Below are 17,185 nucleotides of genomic sequence, written 5' to 3'. Positions count from 1 at the left end.
GGGAATTCACATGATAGATTAAGGGTAAATGACGAATGCAACGCAGCATCGTAACACTTGTGATCAATCTTTCTGATTTCCTTTTTTTTTTTCTGTCTTTGGGTTCCTGCCTCGCACAAAGTTGAAGAATTCAAACTTTTGTCTGCTGGCACGATGTACTGCCTCAATGGAAAGATCTCGAAGGAGATTAACTCCTGGTTTGTGACTTGGGATTCTTTGATCCTAGCCAACTGAATTTAACACAAGTCGAGCATCACACGAAATCAACCATTCCATCTCCAAAGTTTGGATGGTAAGTTGGAAGGGGCCAAGGGAAAGAGTCAACATAAAAAGTCAAGTCTGTTGGCTTTGATATAGGGGATATAGATGAATTTTCTTGACCATAAGGAGGGGATCTCCATACCTCTCCTCGAGGATTGATGGGGATCTTGGTGGTTGCGGATGTGGTAGGTGTGTTGGAAAGTATAGAGGTGTTTGAGGAATACACTCTGCCGGAAACAGTGTCTTGGGGATTTGCTCAGGAGGGATTGTTGTGCCTTCTGCTATCATGGCCCCCCAGACGAAGTGAGTCTGAGGCGCTAGGGTGTTGCGGTCACTGTCGCTGGTGTAGGTTGTTGCGGTAAAGGGCGATGGGTTTGATATGCTGAATCCAGGTTTCTTTTTTGAGTAGTTTTGCGATCATCTTGGTGGCGTATGGGGGTGATTGACAAGGTGAGAGCATGATCGACTATTAGAGATAGGAGAGGCTCTCGTTTTGTACACTGCTCCAGCTACACGATGGGAAGAAAGACAATGCAGCTAGGCCCGTGTATGTTGTTATACACTTCTCTGCTGCATCAGACAACAATCTGCAAGTCTCTAATGGTCGCAAATAACAAACACAGTCGGCTAGGAAACAGCTTGCGAACAGACTATGCATGCAAGATGATGAATGGATGTGTTTACCCTTATCAGAATCATAACGGATGAAGCACCGACGTAAGACTTGAGTGTTCCGACCGCAGGTGATGCCACGCTACAGACTGATCAGCACGGCTTTCTGAAGGCGCAGTGGAAATCTAGAGATGAGTGTTCGTTAGTGTACACTGTGTTTCCATGTATTACATCTACCATGTATCCCCTCTCCACGCCATGAATGCTTCATTACATCCCCCATATCTAACCCCTTATCGCAATCTGTCGAACCCATGTCCTATCACACATTCTCTTCCTGCGAGTCAGTTGCTCCCAAGCTGCCGACAAACAAACTCACTTAGCAGCAAACCGACTCTTCGCCCTCAACTTCTCACCGTAAAAGAAAAGCACAAAAATACCTCCAATACACAACGTCGTCAGTCCAGCAAGCAAACTCACACCACCCCCAACCCCTAACCCCTTAAACATAGGCCTCGAGAACAAAATCGCCGCAGCCGCCAAAGTAGACCTCGCGGTATCGTTGCCAGCAAACAGGCTTCCCGCATATGCAGGATACACCATCGGCAAGTAAACAAACACACATTGGAACAAGATGAAGACGCCGATGATGTTGATGACGATACCGATACAACTGACGATCCAATGGATATGCCCGTTTCCTGTCCATGCAAAGATGAACAGACCAATGGGGACGAGGAAACTGCTGAAGAGGGCTGGGATCAGGCGGCGTTCAGGACTTCCCAGGCCGTGAGCGAGAATCTCGGGCTCGACAATGTAGTAGAGGTAAGCGTAGTATGCTGCTATGGCGATAACGACGCCGACAGCGATGGAGAGGAACACCAGTCCCATTTGTCCGACGTTGAAACCGTAGCGGTCGATGTAGACTAAGGGGAAGACTTCGAAGAAGGAGTAGAAGATTGCGTAGCAGAGGGCGATGTAGATGTCTGCGTAGGCCTAGATAAGATGTGGTGTCAGTAGTTGGTCAGGGTACATAGCTGAGAGCTTTGACTTACAATAGCTGGATCTAGTGCGATCAACTGGAGAGGTCGCCATAAAGCTTCGACAACCAGATCCTTGAAGCTTCGCTGAGCTTGATTGATTTCAGACTGCGCCTTCAAGTTCTGATTACCAGTAAGTTTTCTAAGTCTCTGCGCACGACGCAAGAGAATGGTCTCTGGGTAAGTCTCGGGCAGGAAAAGGAAGAGTGCGAGCCAGACGGGTGCAGCAAGCCACAGCATCTCCCAAAGAGACCATCTCCAGTTCTCAGCCGCAACGCTGAAGCCAGAAATGATGGGTCCAAGAGCAGGACCGACACAAGCTGCTGCCGCCCAACAACAGAGGATGTAAGGTAACTTGATCAACGAGAACATGTCTTGCAGACTAGCACCACCAGTAGCAAGAATGGGAGATCCGAAGAAGCCTTGCAAGAATCGCAGCACCATCAAGCCAGCAAAGTTGTCTGCCAAAGCTGTTGGCACGCATAAGATGGTGAAGATGGCGAAGGTGATGATGTAAGGAGGGTTTCTGCCAATTTTGGGAATCTCCGACAGAGGAGAGAAGATCAGAGGACCAAGACCATATGCCAGGACAAAGAGAGAGATACCGAGGGCTGCCGCGGTTGCTGACACGCCAAATCGTTCCATGACGCCTTCAGCTGAAGGTGTGTATATCGCAGAGCCTGTGTAGACTGCCGTAGTATAAATACAAATGAGCAGTGTCACTAAGCCTTTCTTCGTCCTAGACCAATTCTGAGGATTTGCCTTGTCGTCTGTAGTATACCAGTCCACAAGAATGATACCATCTGAGGTACGAACAGGGACAATCGGCTCAGGCCAAGGCGATGGTTCTGAAGCAGCTGCAAAGGCTTCCTCGAGATCTGCTCGGGTCTTTGATTGTTCGAGAGCAATGCGAGACCCTACATGCGATAAAGCAGATCTGTTGGTGTTAGTCTTGCTTAATCCTCGATAGCTGTGATCAGTTTCTGTTCTCGTAAGGTGGAGGTCGTCCTGAGCCTCGGGGGTCTCTTTCTCGAAGTCATCTTTGATGGAGTTGTTGTCGGATAAAAGTGATGGGACGGCATTGAAGAGTACAGTAGTCGGTTTCTCAGGCTCGGAGTGTGCATAAGAGGTTGGGCAGACAAAATCGGGATTCTCTTCAGGGTACTGGAGTACTCTGTTCCTTGTCACATATCGGATCAGTTGCCCGATCGGGGCGTCTCGAATGACATCGGTCATGGTGATAAAATGGTTGAAACTGTGGTAAGAGGATTGAAATTGGGTGATGCTAGAGAGCAGCTTCTTACTCTTGGGGGGAAGGTTTGGTGAGAAGAATGAAGGGCAGGTGTCTGTCTGTTCCACCTAGATATATGCTCTTCAGACCTACCTTCATCTCTACAAAGCTACCGATTGCGTGCGATTGTCTTCAGTAAGCATGCCAAGCGATTTTGAAATCGTCCAAGAATGAGTTCATGGAGATTAGCAAGTGCAGTCGGAGTTCTGTAGATGATTCTAGGATCTTGTTGGTCGAAGAGATACTTGTGGAATGTGGTGCTCACTGTGATTGGTTCAAGCTGGGGTTTGTCAGCTGCATGTCCATAGCTCGCTGACAAACGCCGTGTCCAACAACTTTTGAGACACCGCTGGCAAGGCATCAGTCCCTGCCTGTGTTGACGGATGAATATTTATGCCGGTCTTACAAAGCCTTTGCTTGACTTGCTTTTTCTCAAGGCTATACACATGCCAGGGAGAAGACGTTTCATTGCATCTTTCATCGGAGATAAGAGACGACTGTGTCCGTCTGACTCTGCAGCTACATCAGCTTCTCTACAAAACCTTCAAATTGAGTCGGATGGGGATTTTGCGCAAGACGGAGCACGTCAATTGAATCCAGCCGGTGCGTAAATTATTGCTGAGGCGTAAGGTGCAATCACTTACCGCATCCGGCGCCAAGCACGAGGGTTGAGACGTCGGACGACCTGAGAAAGTCCACGTGTGTACAGATAACGCCAGTAATCTCCTTCATGTAGCTTGACGACTCCTCGACACGCATGATGATGGCTCCCAACATCTGAACTGTATGGAGGCGCGTCGCGCAACGATCAGGGGGAAACACTGCCTGGATCTGATCGAAGGCACCGCCTCGACAGCCTGAGTGCTTCACGTAGAAGCGACAAGACCTCAAAGTAGGGTAGCCTTAAGAGTGTCGAGACGTAAGACTGGACAGTAAATTCGGGAAGCCATGATTTCTTCGATCAGGTATGTACAGCATGAGACGCTTGCCGATGGAGGGCGTCATTACCGCCCGGCCTTGGCGGACCATCTGCCAATCGGCAATCTGTAAGCGCCGCCGGAACTCAAACTCCCGCCTCGACCAGAAACGCGAAACAGTCGACATCTTCGAGCTCTCAAAAGTTCACTCCCGATGTTACGATGCGCAATCCTGAAGCGGGTCTCAAAGGATTTACAACCATCATATCGAAGGTTCCTCTTGTACCAACAAAGCTTGACCGGGATTTCTTGTCACCAAAAACGACAAGTGGGCTTCTTACCAATTGTTTCGAGCCATGATCTACCTAAAAAGGAATCGTCATGGAATACTGGATTTGGCACTGGTATAGAGCCCAAAATCACACGCGACTCAAGCCATGAAAGTTCAACGAATGCTGTGAGCCAGCATGAAATCTATTCTAGCAAAAACAACAGTCAGGTCGCCCAACAGCCGCATTCGTCGGGTGATGAACCAATGGTCTTGAAATCGCAAGCTGGAGATGCAGTGGAGAGCGCGTACATGTTCGACACAGATCCCTTGACTAAATCCCAGTCGGCGACTGGATCACCTGCACGCACAACAGTGGGTGAAGAGAGTGATGTGTGCCTAAGCATTGTTCGACAAGCAAAGCCATCTTCCCCAGTCTTTTCGGAACCGACAAATGTGCCCTTCTCGATGGCTCTGCCCGATGGCAACATCGTCTCGTTTCCTTCAAGAGGAGTCATATATCAGGACACACTTAGGATTATCCAAGCTTTCTGGAAAGATTTCGAAGCTACAGGGCCGTTCAATATTACACAAAAAGCTGTGTTGGTTTTTAGATCGTGAGTCTTGGCTCGGGGACTATGAGTGAAGCTGACAGCTGAAGGGACACTTCTCGTAAGATTAGATTGTACTTTTGGGAACGGCTTGTCCCAGATGTTCGACATTGTTCAAATCCTCATATTTGTGACCTCAACGTCCGCGCCGACCCTGCAGGGCGCTCATACGACTCATATACATTCGTGCCCCAGGTAAATGCACCCAGAACCCGAGACGCAAAGAACAAAGTTTTCATCCCATCTCTTTTCAATCATCACGGCAGTGCGGACCAATCTGCAAACTTGTTGGGCTCGAAGTCAACAATTCATCCAAGAGCGCGAGAGTGGCAACGAGCTTTTTCGAAGCATTCACCGGCGAACACCCCGCGATGTTTGCTACAGCTGCGCGACTCAGAAGCTCATTCAACTCACGAGTTAGATGGTGAATGCATCAGAGAGTCAACTATCCCTGAGCCACAAACTCGTGGAAGCACCAAAACATCTCCCGGTGTTGCTGACGCAGACCCTAATGGAGGCTTTCCTGCTGAGGCAACCCAATTTTCAGCGTCACTCGCAGATGGGACTATCGTTCATCTAAAAGACAGCCTTATCACCCTGTCTCATTTCAAAGACCTAGTCTTGACGATATCGCAGATCTGGAAGCAACACTCCGATAAGATTATCCCTCAGCTATTTGTACAGAACGTTGGAATCTCCATCCATAAAGGAATTCACCATGATCGCTATTTTGGCCAGGATGCTCTCCACACAACGATCTATGATGCCGGAGTGGGAAGAGGTCCACGCAGAATCTACTCTTACTTATGGTCCGTTTCTGCCGATCGTACACAGTTCTCATGTCTGCAGCACACTGTTAGATCCAACGAGAGGTGGGCAGGACGCAAGAGTCTACGGAAAGCGCTGATGAAGGCTCTGAAGAACTACATCGGATCTGTTGACCAGCACGGATCGTTGGAATTGCTCTCTTCACCTGTGTCTCATGCTTGCTGTTCTCGATTCGAGCAGTACGAAAGGTGTTTCGCTTATGACACTTCACCCTCAAATATAGTGAAACCCATGTCTATAATCCTAGATGAGCACGCTGTTATCAGTCCAGTCCCCGACCCTGATGCAGCGGTGACTCGTGAGGAGTTGTTGTCTCTAGCAGCACCAATCTGGCAATGGTGGCGACGTGAGCGACCGTTAGTGCGTGAGAACGTGCAAAATCATATTACCAACATCCGAATCATGTACGTGGCTCGGTCGAATGGGGTCACACAAGCTAACAGTCTCGTAGAGAAACACACCCGACGGAAAAATTCCTGAGAATGGAAGTCTGGAAGATGAGCTTGATTTCCGACGTCAGCCTCTCCAGGAGTGTTCACCAAATCTTTGTTTCGAACATCGATGGCTCATTCAAGAGTTCTGTTATCGAGTCTACCGACGAATTGGAGATCCTTCGTCCTGGCACAGATAAGTTATTGCGGGACATTGCTCTAGTGTTTCTGAAGAACAACATCGGGTGGATCGACAGTGCAGGAAGTCTGAAAGTGGAAAGGTATCCAAAGTACAAGTCGTTGGTCGATAACATCAAAGGCAGAAAGCCGACTTCTGCGCACCCTCAAGCCTCCCTCTCGCTTGGAAACTCAACGGCACCTGAACCGGAAGCTAGCTCCGAAGGCAAAGGGACGGGTCTTGACGATATCTCTGGAGGAGGAGCAGTTGCTGAATCGAAGTCAGACAAAAGAGAACAAGCGCAGCATGCTACAAGCGAAGGAAACCAAAGAAGCAGAGATGAGAATGCAACACGCGTGAAAAAACGCAACCTGCTTGTGTCCGCAACATTGCCCGATGGAACGCTCGTGATACCCAGCTTCAAACTCTGTCAAGAAATGGACAAAGGAGTTGGGAAAAGCTTCAGCTTTATTCTGCAAATCATATCACAGTGGCGAGCGCAATCTCGTAACGACCTTAAGCACGAGTATCACAGAAAGGCTTCGCTGGTATATGTTTTTCCAAAAGCATCAGAGAGCTCTTTTAACGTCGAGATATTCCGCAAGGAATCCAATTGGTTCGATCAGCCCATGACCCGCTATAAGTTATATCACGCTCCCTCAGCGGAAGGCTGTTTGTACGTCGATTTCAAGCCTTTGTCTGGGACTGTTCTCGATCGACGCAAACTTGGCGCGTGGAAAAATGTATTACTGGACAACTTCAGATTCAGTCTGAGGAATCACGTTGGAGTAGTGGATCAAGCTGGTGTTTTACGAAAGAGCAAGCAGCCGTCTACTAACGAATTCGTCTACGAACTCCAGAGACCTACCAAACTCTACTCGAGTGCTGGCACCGAGACCACGGAAAGTTCGAAAGAAAGATATGTGCCACCAAGCCCGACGGATACCAGACAAGAAGGAGAAAGCCACGAGAGAGCGCCAAAAGTCCCGATGTCCGACCAGATCGAGAGTGTCATGAAGTTGGCGGGTGATTTATATGAAGTGAGCACAATGCTCAACGAGGAGATCTCAAACGCTCCGTCGCAACCGAACGGAAGTCTCGCAGTCGATGCCGTCAATGCAAGCTGGATCAACGAACCAAATCCGGTCTTAAGAACTCGCAAACACGGCAAAATAAACGTCGATGCTGTCGACAGAGCAATCTTGCAACTGAAGGCTCAACTTCGAGACCACAGAGACAAATTTCAGATCCTAGCTCATGTTTGTCAGAGATGGAAAGCAGAGCTAGAGGTGGAGTATCCACTCATGAAGCGAGAATCTGTATCGCGAAGCGGCCTTCACAACCTCGCGATACCGTCTTATGAGTCATCTAGCACCAAAAGTCCTGTCACCAAAGAAAAGACTCCCGCAGCCCCCCAAAGTCCAGCAATAACTCCCAGGATCAGATTCACGCACAGTCCTGACAGAAGAAACGATGCCGACGACGATGGATTTTCTATCTCCCCTTTCTGAGTAATCAAATACGGATTAGCGTACATAGCAAGCTACATAACGCATAAAAGCAATAAGCAGGGAGGCCCTATAACTCTTCACCTTTCTTTATATCCAGGTGTGATTAACAAGTCCAATTCTGCAGTTCCTCGTTTTGCCAGCACGTGAATTAATTGTTGAGGAAGGAACGATGAATATTTCCTTGTTGGGCTTATCTGATCATCTACTGATACGGTTGGGGAAGGCGGGCCCGAGCGGCGTCCCCGACCGCATCTCACGCGTCTTGGCTCTTGTGCATTGCTTTTCGACACACATATGCTACGATGTCAAGTAACACTCAGTGACCAAGTAGATGGTGGATTTTTGAAGTTTTTGGAAACATCTACGCTCCCAAACGGTGGCTGAGCAAGCCGCCATCAATTTTCCACGTGTGTGTAGCGCTTGGTTGACCAGCTACACTTCTCTGCGCGTGAACATCTGCGCCGGACGCGTTTGCGCCACGGACTAAAGCTTCCACAACTGTTGCAGTATGGAGGAGCTCCAAGACCGACCACGAAGAAGCCCTACGACTTTTCACCCTCATATGCCGGGTTGATCCGCAAGATTATCGCAACTCGAGCTTTGTGGCTGCTGCCAAGCGCCGAAGGAATGAGTATTCCGGGCCTGGTACCGCGCGTAGCGGATCTGATAGGTTCTCGAATCAGATCCGCTGTTCGGATCTAATCACTGTGAGGTAATGATAATCGAACATGGCGATGTACCATCCAGGGCAAGGTAGGGATAATTTGTCTCGCCCGCTGCTCAAGTCCTCAACGGGTCTTTAGTTGTTCCTAGTAGTCCAGCACTTGCGTCGTGTGGCCCCATTTTTATTGGTTTCTCGTGTTTTGCGGTGCGTGATGGTGGAGACTGACATGCAGGGTATCAACCCGGGACAAGTGGGGTCTGTCGTGCGGCATATATCATGTCGGTTGCCCTCCTCTTTCAAGTTTCTGCCGGCTAGATCGTTCACATTGTTCCTTCTTTCTTTCTCTTATCCTTCACCATGAGGCTCAGGATTCCGGATCTTGTCTCACGACCCAACGAGGTGCCCGTCGTGGCAGAGACTGCCACCGGCAGCGATGTAGAGGTCGCTGGTACTCAAGAGATGAACGAGAAGAACGAGCCACGTACTCATGTCATCAGCAAGCTAGAAGAGGATGGAGTCTCACCAGAAGTGCAACACGGAGTCCAGATTGCTCAAGCAATCAATCAAGTGTGGTCTCGCGAGCATCTCATCGCTGCGTACATCATAATCTGGGTCATAAATTTCATCCAGGGCTTTGGAAGCGGTATTACAGGTAACTTCTTCAACCTGAATCCGCAGAGAAATCATCTAATACATGTCTTTCCAGGCACACTAACCCCTTACGTGACTTCATCGTTCCAGCAGCATAGTCTCACAGCGACTACAGGCATCATCTCAAGTTTGATCAGTGGTCTCTGGAAACTTCCCTATGCTAAGATCCTGGACGTCTGGGGTCGTCCTCAAGGCTTCGCCTTGATGGTTGCATCAACTGTGCTCGGGTTCGTCATGATGGCTGGTTGCAACAACGTCACAACCTACTGTGCCGCGCAAGTCTTCTATCAACTCGGCTACAGTGCTATCGACTTCACTATCACTATATTCGTCGCAGACACCAGCAGTCTACGCAACAGAGCTTGGGTTAGTCTTTCATCCTGATGACAAGACTCGATGATCAAAGCTGACAAGTTGACAGTGGATTGCATACACTGCATCTCCTTGGCTCATCAATACATGGTGTTATGGACCAGCAACTAAGTCCGTCCTTGATACGATCGGCTTTAGGTGGGGCTTCGGCATTTGGGCTATCATCTACCCTATCGTCTGTGCTCCTCTGTTCTGGCTCATGTGGCACAACATGAAGAAAGCTGAGAAGCAAGGCCTAATCCCAAAGCACGAAAGTGGACGCACCTGGAAAGAATCAGTCTACTACTACGCAGTCCAATTCGACGTAATCGGCATTCTCCTCATCGCCACTGGACTCTCGCTGTTCCTACTGTCCTTCAGCTTGTACTCGTATCAAGCAGAACAGTGGAAGTCGCCCATGATCATCTGCTTCTTAGTTTTTGGTATCATTCTCATGTTCACCTTCTCTGTCTGGGAAGCCAAGGTCGCCCCAGTAACATTCATCCCATGGCACTTGATGAAGGACAGAACTGTCATTTTCACCTTTGCCATGGTGGCTGCGATCTATTCTGGTTACAACATCTGGTACGACTATTTCTACAGCATGCTGATTGTTGTCTTCAACACCAGTGTTCGCGATGCAACATACATACTCAACATTTATACTATCGGAGCAACTTTCTGGTGCTTGGTTGTAGGTGTGGTTATTCGCTACAATGGACGTCTCAAGTGGATTGCTCTATACTTCGGTGTGCCGGTCAATCTCCTGGGCGTCGGTCTGTTGATCTACTTCCGCCATCCTGACACCAACATTGGTTTTATTGTCATGTGCCAGATCTTCGTTGCTTTTGGTTTGTACTCACCGTGGTATACTTGCCGAAGAACAAACTAACTTCTCCCAACAGGCGGCGGTACCCTTGTCATCTGCGAACAGATGACTGTCATGGCCGTCAGCAAACAACAGAACATTCCCGCCATCCTCGCCTTCGAGTTCATGATCGCCAACATTGGGTCATCGATCGGTTCTGCTATTGCTGCTGCGATGTGGACCGGTCTCTTTCCCACTAATCTCGCTAAATATCTTCCGGCCTCTGCGCTTCCTGACTTGCAATCTATCTATGGAGATTTGACCGTCCAGAGCTCTTATGCTGTTGGTAGTCCTGAGAGAGATGGCATCAACAAGGCTTATGGCGAGACCCAGAAACTTATGTGTGTTGCAAGTACTTGTTTGTATGCGACGATCATTGTGTGGGTCAGTCTTTGGAAGGAGATTAATGTTAAGGGCATGAAGCAGACTAAGGGGTTGACCATGTAAGTATTCGTTAATCCAGGAGCACCGTGTTGTTGGTGGCTAGATAGAAGTCGATGATGAGAATAGTGATACACGATAGTGCCGCTCTCTGCATCGCGCTTGCCTCTTTTCTGAGTGACTTCTGTCCCACGTAGAACTTACTCCCTTGGCTGCTCAGCAGCGTTGCATCGCTCCTTCCTCTGCTTGTACCGCTCCTAACTTACCTACCTCACAAGCACCAAGGTAGACCAAAGAGGAATCTACACACCCCAGTCTTTGTAAAAGTACAATTCTTGTTGTTATTGCAATCCAGTATACCTATCGTGTACGAACAAAAAAAGGCAGAAATGCTCTGCCAGAGGCTTGGACCCAAGATTCAAGGGCCTCAAAACCAAAGAGTTAGTTTGCCATACGACCTGGGCGAAGGCCGAAAAGCGCTGCCATCACACTGATTTATCTTTTGAGGCAGTTTGCTTCCTCGCTTAGTTTCAAAACATGCTTTGGCATCTTGGAAACAGCCCTCTGTTTAATTGCTTGATTCTTGCTCTCGGGCGAGTACCGTTTAGTATTTTTGAATGTCGCGAACGATTTATTGCGAATGTTCTCTCTTTGCTTGACTATAAAGACAGGTTAGATTTGTTATGATTGATTGCCACGAGTTTTCTTGCTTCGAAGAGTCATGAAGCAAGTTGGACTGGCATTTTCTCTCAAGAAGGTCTCCGATGGGTTTGAATAACCCAGGAGGGAGTCAGCACATAAGACGCATTCTTTGTCCCACTCGTGCGCCTTTCAGGACAGCTCAGGATTGGTAAATATGTGGTCAACCACGAGATCCAATCCTCCATCGCCAGACGCCATATTCAGATCCTCAGTTCCTGTAGTAAAGTGCCTTTCGTGTGATCGATGATCTCGGCTCCCAGAGGTTGGCGAAGCCCAGCATCACAACCAGAGCAAGAACTAGTCCCAGCATGGTCTGCAGCCACGGCGAGTTGGGTGCCAAAGGTGTCGGTCAAACCACTGCCACCGTTGATGAAGATGCGGCGCTTGGGCTTGACTGAGGGATGATTACTTTGCTGTTCGGCCTGCGACAGATATAGCAGCTCTTGCTTCAAGAGTGGTGTGGCCCAGCGAAGTGTAATGTCTGCGATGGCATGTTTAGCCAGCATGCCTCCCGCAAAAGCATGTGGCAGTGCCAAGCGCTCTCTCTTCTGGAAGGAAGAACCTGGAGAAGCTTAGACGACTTGAGCTAAGAGATCTGCTCCCGGCGTGGTTGACATAAGGAAGGCGAAGTGACACAAAAGCGTCTCGGCAGGCCTGTGTTCAACGGGATTTAGTGATGTAGTCAACACTTTGACAAGCATTTGTTTGAGTCCAGGTCGGCTGCATTGACGTTGGATTCGAGAGGCGAATTTTTGGCTAAGCCACCATCATTGCTAGAGAACTGCCAGGCTCTCATCTGCTGAGGCACACTCATGATTCTAGAGGATAATTATAGCAAATGGACGTGGCTTGTCTATTCTGAGAGAAGGACAAATGTTGTGGTGTGAAGCAAAAGTCAGTTTTATATGTCATCTTGTATCCTGCAACAGCAGCTTCTTACTCTAGGCTGTGCTATCATCGTGTTGATGCCTACAGTATGGAGGAATGGTTGGTGGCTGTGTGTGTCGTTTACGAAGCGGAAGCTGTTAGGATGGACCGTGCGCTTCGCTGTGCTGGACCGACATCCTTTTTCTTCTCGACGAAGCTGAACACGCAATTGTTCCAGTACGAAAACGATTCAGGCAACAAATGAATCATTAAGACTGCCATGGATCGATGACATCCATCGTTACCGTTGCCTCGATCGCGCGGGGTACCTCGCAGTCTCACACACATGTATTGTACGGAGGAAGCTGTGTAGGATGCAAGCTAGCCGTTTTGGTAGCTTTCTGCGAGTTTTGTAGAGGCGGCATGAATGTTCTTCCGTCTATTGCTGCCTTCCAGTACCATCACTATAACATACACCTCTAACAATGCAGGACGAATTCATATATCTAGGCTCGAGAATCATGTCTCTTGCTTGCTCTCATTCAATCATCTGAACGCCAAAACCCATTTGTCCCATTTATATCAACTACAAACCCTCCAAAATGTCGACTGCTGGCTGGGGAGAATGCAATCTGCGCGAATGCAGTGTCGAGCAAAGCCTCTTCCAGTACCGACCATATCTCGCCGCGACTAGTGTCTTCATTGCTCTCTTCGGAATCAGCGGCATCGTGCACATGGTCCAAGGAATATGGTACAAGCAACGCACATTTGCGATTCTGATGGTGCTCGGATGTATTTGTGAGATCATCGGTTATGGAGGCCGGATCATCATGTACAATGACCCCTGGGACTTTAATGGTTTCATCATGCAAATAGGTATGATCATTCATGCATTGCCTTCACATCAATTCACTAAATCGTTGCAGTGTGCATCACAATTGCTCCAGTTTTCATGACGGCAGCTATCTACGTTACATTGTATCGCTCGTAAGGCTTATGTTAACTTCCACAACCATGAAGCATACTGACTTATTGTGCCAGTATCCTCCAACTATCACCGTCCTCAGCCAGCTTCAAACCTGCGCTCTATTACCAAATCTTCATCCCATGCGATGTTATCTCCCTTGTCCTCCAAGCTGTAGGAGGCGCAATGTCTTCCGAGTCCAATGGCTCATCCCAAGCTGGTGTCGACATTGGACTAGCCGGTTTGGCGTTTCAGGTCTTCACCCTGCTCGTCTTTATTGCTCTGGCTGTTCAGTACGGATTTCGATACCACAAGGACCGAAAGAGTGGCCGCGTTAAGAGTTCGGGGCTGGACACGAGGTTTAAGATCTTCTTGATTTGCTTGAGCGTGTCTCTTGTGCTCATCTTCATCCGTTGTGCTTATCGTATCTACGAGTTGAGCGATGGATATAGCGGATCAGCCCTTCACGATCAAGGATTGTTCATTGCTCTGGAGAGCTGGTGAGTTCATAGTTCACTTATGCGAAAGCGTGAACACATCTAACCATCATACAGCATGATCACGGCAGCTACGTTGTTGCTAAACATCGGTCACCCTGGTCTGGTCTTTGATCCACGTCGACGATCAAGTATCCCAGTCGACAAAAATTCTCATGTCTACAGTAGCGACGAAACAAATCGAGATATGGAAGGAGCAGCAATGTAGAGCTCAGCGTCATCACGCAGCGGTCTTGTCCGAAGCAAGCTACATGGAGCCTCGTAACGTGTAATCGAGATTTGGATATAAATTTGGGTATGGATATGGGCATGGGTATGATATCGGTATGAGTATGGGTATGAGTATGGGTATGAGTATGGGTATGAGTATGGGTTTGAGTATGGGTTTGGTTATTGGGATAGAGCATGGTTTTTCTGGTGCTTGGGCCTATATCATTGTGATACCGTTTGTAAGCATTGTTGACAAAGGTTTGAACTCGACCAACATGTCCATCTTCTTCGGCAAAACTTCAAGCGGCTGTATCTGATTGCTACGTCTTCATGACATGTTCGCAACCGTCCTTGATGTGTTTGACTCAATACAAGCGACACTAGCAACAGTGGGCTCTAAATTCCACATGAAGACGTCAAACGCTTCTCGGCATGAGAACTGACATTGTGTGCATTCAGCTTTGTCGAAAGTCAAGTTCTGCCTATTGTTGCTTTGGCCATGACTCGTAGCTCTTTGACGACCGGTCAAGCTCCCATTCACTCCCACGCGCAGCATCTGCTGTTGCCGCAACGGCGATGACGAGCCCTGATGTTTCATCATCAACGCCGTATTGACGAAATTGCAGACGTTCTCCCTGTACGCGCTACGCGCAGATACCCAGAGACAGCTCAAACATCTACAGGCAAGACCTTGCTTTTGATCGTACTCTAAATTGTCGTCACGATGGTCGTTTCTACTGTGACTGCGGCTACAGCACCTCAAGACAATACAGAAGTGTCTCACATGCGACTGGAGCTCACAATGCTCCGACACCCCAACTTTGCCCTGCCTGTGGTGTCCGCTGCCCTCGCGGTCTGTATCAATACAACGCTCATCTACAGGAGTATCATCCCGAGCTAGTTTAGAATGCTGCTTTGCAGTATCGTGATGATCGTTTCGTCCGCCATGATGGCTCTTACTACAATTGAGTATAGATACCTCATTGGCCGGTGACTCTTCTATGATTTCTTTTCACAGATCTGACAAACTGACAAACTGGAAAGCGGAACCAGAAACTCAGAAAAAAAAAGAAAAAGGAAAAAAAAAATCAACTCTTTCTCTTATGGGAAATAAAGCGTGAGAGGGATCTCAAAGGGTACAATGGCGTGTGGATGGTAATCAAGCGTTTAGTAACTTCCCCTTTTCTGCACGCACAAATATAAATAAACGAAGATATAATTAACTTACTAAATCAATCTGTACTCATTCCTATGAACTGACCTATGTGTTCCTGTTACTGTATGTGAAGTTCGTGAGACCCATGCACAACGGCCGAATACGGTAGAAATGGTTTGTTGTTCCAGGCTCAGCGTAAGTTCGTGAGACTATGTGTCGCTATGAGAGTTGCAATCAGGAAGTTGTGCCAGTGTTTACTCTGCGAGCAGATGAAGTGTCGTTGGCGCGTAAGTCGAGCGCGTATGAACGGCAACTTGGTGGTCAGCATGCCATGATATACCTACCCATGCTGTCAACTACGCATGCTTATCAGCACCGCCGCGCTATCTCCACGGAAGCCGTCCCAATGACGTTGAAGCTTGAATAACAAAGTCAACTTGCATGCAGAGCACGCGGATTGGGCTCAACAAGCCACAAGATGTGATACAGATAGCCTTTTGCTGAAAGGATGTCGCTATCAACCTTGACACCAGTCTACTTGGCGACTGTTTTCCAAGACGACAGTACAAGATGAGCTCCAATACTATTCTTCAGGATGATGAGAGTCAGCATTTCTCGCCGTATAGAGCGGATGGAAAGCTAGTATGAGTTATACTTGACTTGGCGATAGGGAGTCGATGAATTGACGAAAGACAGTATGGCTTCGTGTGTATCGTGACGGGTGCGACACAAGCAATTGGCAAGGCCATCGTGCACGAATTAGCTGGTATGCGACCCCTCATTACCATTACCGAGCTGGATAACAACTAACACATCCACGATAGCACATGGTGCCGCTTGTATCTATGCCTGCTCCGACCTCCCCTCTGACCCCTACCAAGAGCTCGCCGACGAAGTCAACGCACTCTGGCCCAACACAAAGGTCATCGGCTACCCCTACGGCTTGAAAGAGGAGGATACTTTGACACTGATTGACGATGTCTTGAACGCGTGGGGTCGGTATGTGAACACGCCCGAGCGCTGTAAAGCGTCCTTCTGACTCTCAGCGCAGTCTTGATGTCTACGTGACTTCCTCTGGTCTTCTCGGCCCACCCTCAATTGCCCAGACCGCACCCGCAGATCTGTACAAGACCTTTGAGACCAACAGCATGGCTCCCTTCTTCGCATTGAAGTACGCACCCCCTGCCATGGCAAAGACAACACCCAAAGGCAACTATGCAAATGCTGCACCCAAGGATGTCGCATACGGCAGCATCATTGTCGTTTCCTCAGTCGCCAGCACCTACGGCGGTTGCTGGGGTCCCGCCTTCACAATGTCCTCCCACGCCGCTCTCGGTGTCGTGCACGCCGGTGTTGCAGTTCTCAAAGGCAGCAATGTTCGCATCAATGCCATTAGTCCTGGTCAAATTGATGTAGGCGTCAGTCTGCAGGGTATGGATATGAGAGGACTTAGCAATCAGTTGCCGCCCAGCGATCTCCAGACCGAGGAGGTGAGAAGGAAGATTGTTGGACTCGAGAGAGCGGGAACTGCAAAGGAGGTTGCGAGAGTGGCTGGTTTCCTGGCATCAGGCTTCAGTTCGTATGTTACTGGTGCCAATATGGTCGTAGATGGTGGTGCGTCAGTGATGAACCCGCTCACTGTACCTATCTAGAGATGGATTGGACAAGTATCAAGATGAAGCATGTTTGACGCCAGGCAATGGAAGATTGAATAATTTGCAAAGACACGTTTCGGTATTGCCAACGACATCGTGCTCCCATGCCACATACTTCTTTCGCAGGTCGCGCGAATAGCAAACGTGGTGGGAATTGTAACTTACTGCCGATACATGTCTCCAGGCCCCAGCTTGGTATTAGGTAAGAAGAAGGCTTTTGATGCTTTGAATGTTGGTCTTTACTGCGGTCTGCTTCAATCTAGTTTACACC

The 17,185-nt window shown here is 48.6% G+C and overlaps 7 protein-coding genes across 7 annotated transcripts; 5 read left to right on the top strand and 2 right to left on the bottom strand.

Moving 5' to 3' along the window:
* Positions 1-1,248: 1,248 nt before the first annotated feature.
* Positions 1,249-3,149, bottom strand: M437DRAFT_76090 (MFS general substrate transporter; the record flags this gene model as incomplete). The annotated part of the gene is made up of 2 exons (XM_041026554.1): positions 1,249-1,869; positions 1,929-3,149. 2 exons carry the CDS (start codon positions 3,147-3,149, stop codon positions 1,249-1,251), a joined length of 1,842 nt encoding a protein of 613 aa, XP_040878950.1.
* Positions 3,150-4,335: 1,186 nt separating this feature from the next.
* M437DRAFT_25949 (uncharacterized protein) lies at positions 4,336-7,246 on the top strand (the record flags this gene model as incomplete). The annotated part of the gene is made up of 3 exons (XM_041019097.1): positions 4,336-4,620; positions 5,442-6,270; positions 6,318-7,246. Coding segments are annotated over 3 exons (2,043 nt in total), but the record flags the coding sequence as incomplete, so codon positions are not given.
* A 204-nt stretch (positions 7,247-7,450) lies between these two features.
* M437DRAFT_50627 (uncharacterized protein) lies at positions 7,451-7,948 on the top strand (the record flags this gene model as incomplete). Its single annotated transcript, XM_041022046.1, has 1 exon — positions 7,451-7,948. One exon carries the CDS (start codon positions 7,451-7,453, stop codon positions 7,946-7,948), a length of 498 nt encoding a protein of 165 aa, XP_040878948.1.
* A 1,021-nt stretch (positions 7,949-8,969) lies between these two features.
* M437DRAFT_76086 (MFS general substrate transporter) lies at positions 8,970-10,929 on the top strand (the record flags this gene model as incomplete). The annotated part of the gene is made up of 4 exons (XM_041026553.1): positions 8,970-9,264; positions 9,319-9,629; positions 9,685-10,465; positions 10,520-10,929. The coding sequence occupies 4 exons, from the start codon at positions 8,970-8,972 to the stop codon at positions 10,927-10,929; spliced, it is 1,797 nt and encodes a 598-aa protein (XP_040878947.1).
* An 836-nt stretch (positions 10,930-11,765) lies between these two features.
* On the bottom strand, positions 11,766-12,071 carry M437DRAFT_85362 (uncharacterized protein; the record flags this gene model as incomplete). Its single annotated transcript, XM_041028278.1, has 1 exon — positions 11,766-12,071. One exon carries the CDS (start codon positions 12,069-12,071, stop codon positions 11,766-11,768), a length of 306 nt encoding a protein of 101 aa, XP_040878946.1.
* A 963-nt stretch (positions 12,072-13,034) lies between these two features.
* Positions 13,035-14,101, top strand: M437DRAFT_50500 (RTA1-domain-containing protein; the record flags this gene model as incomplete). The annotated part of the gene is made up of 4 exons (XM_041022015.1): positions 13,035-13,308; positions 13,359-13,419; positions 13,474-13,896; positions 13,951-14,101. 4 exons carry the CDS (start codon positions 13,035-13,037, stop codon positions 14,099-14,101), a joined length of 909 nt encoding a protein of 302 aa, XP_040878945.1.
* A 1,728-nt stretch (positions 14,102-15,829) lies between these two features.
* Positions 15,830-16,911, top strand: M437DRAFT_76084 (NAD(P)-binding protein; the record flags this gene model as incomplete). The annotated part of the gene is made up of 4 exons (XM_041026552.1): positions 15,830-15,901; positions 15,956-16,025; positions 16,084-16,258; positions 16,311-16,911. 4 exons carry the CDS (start codon positions 15,830-15,832, stop codon positions 16,909-16,911), a joined length of 918 nt encoding a protein of 305 aa, XP_040878944.1.
* Positions 16,912-17,185: the final 274 nt, after the last annotated feature.

The sequence above is a fragment of the Aureobasidium melanogenum genome (assembly GCF_000721775.1).
Source record: "Aureobasidium melanogenum CBS 110374 unplaced genomic scaffold scaffold_13, whole genome shotgun sequence".
Classification (NCBI taxonomy): domain Eukaryota; kingdom Fungi; phylum Ascomycota; class Dothideomycetes; order Dothideales; family Saccotheciaceae; genus Aureobasidium; species Aureobasidium melanogenum.
Note: the sequence above shows the minus strand (reverse complement) of the source record. Positions and strands in the feature narration are given on the sequence as shown.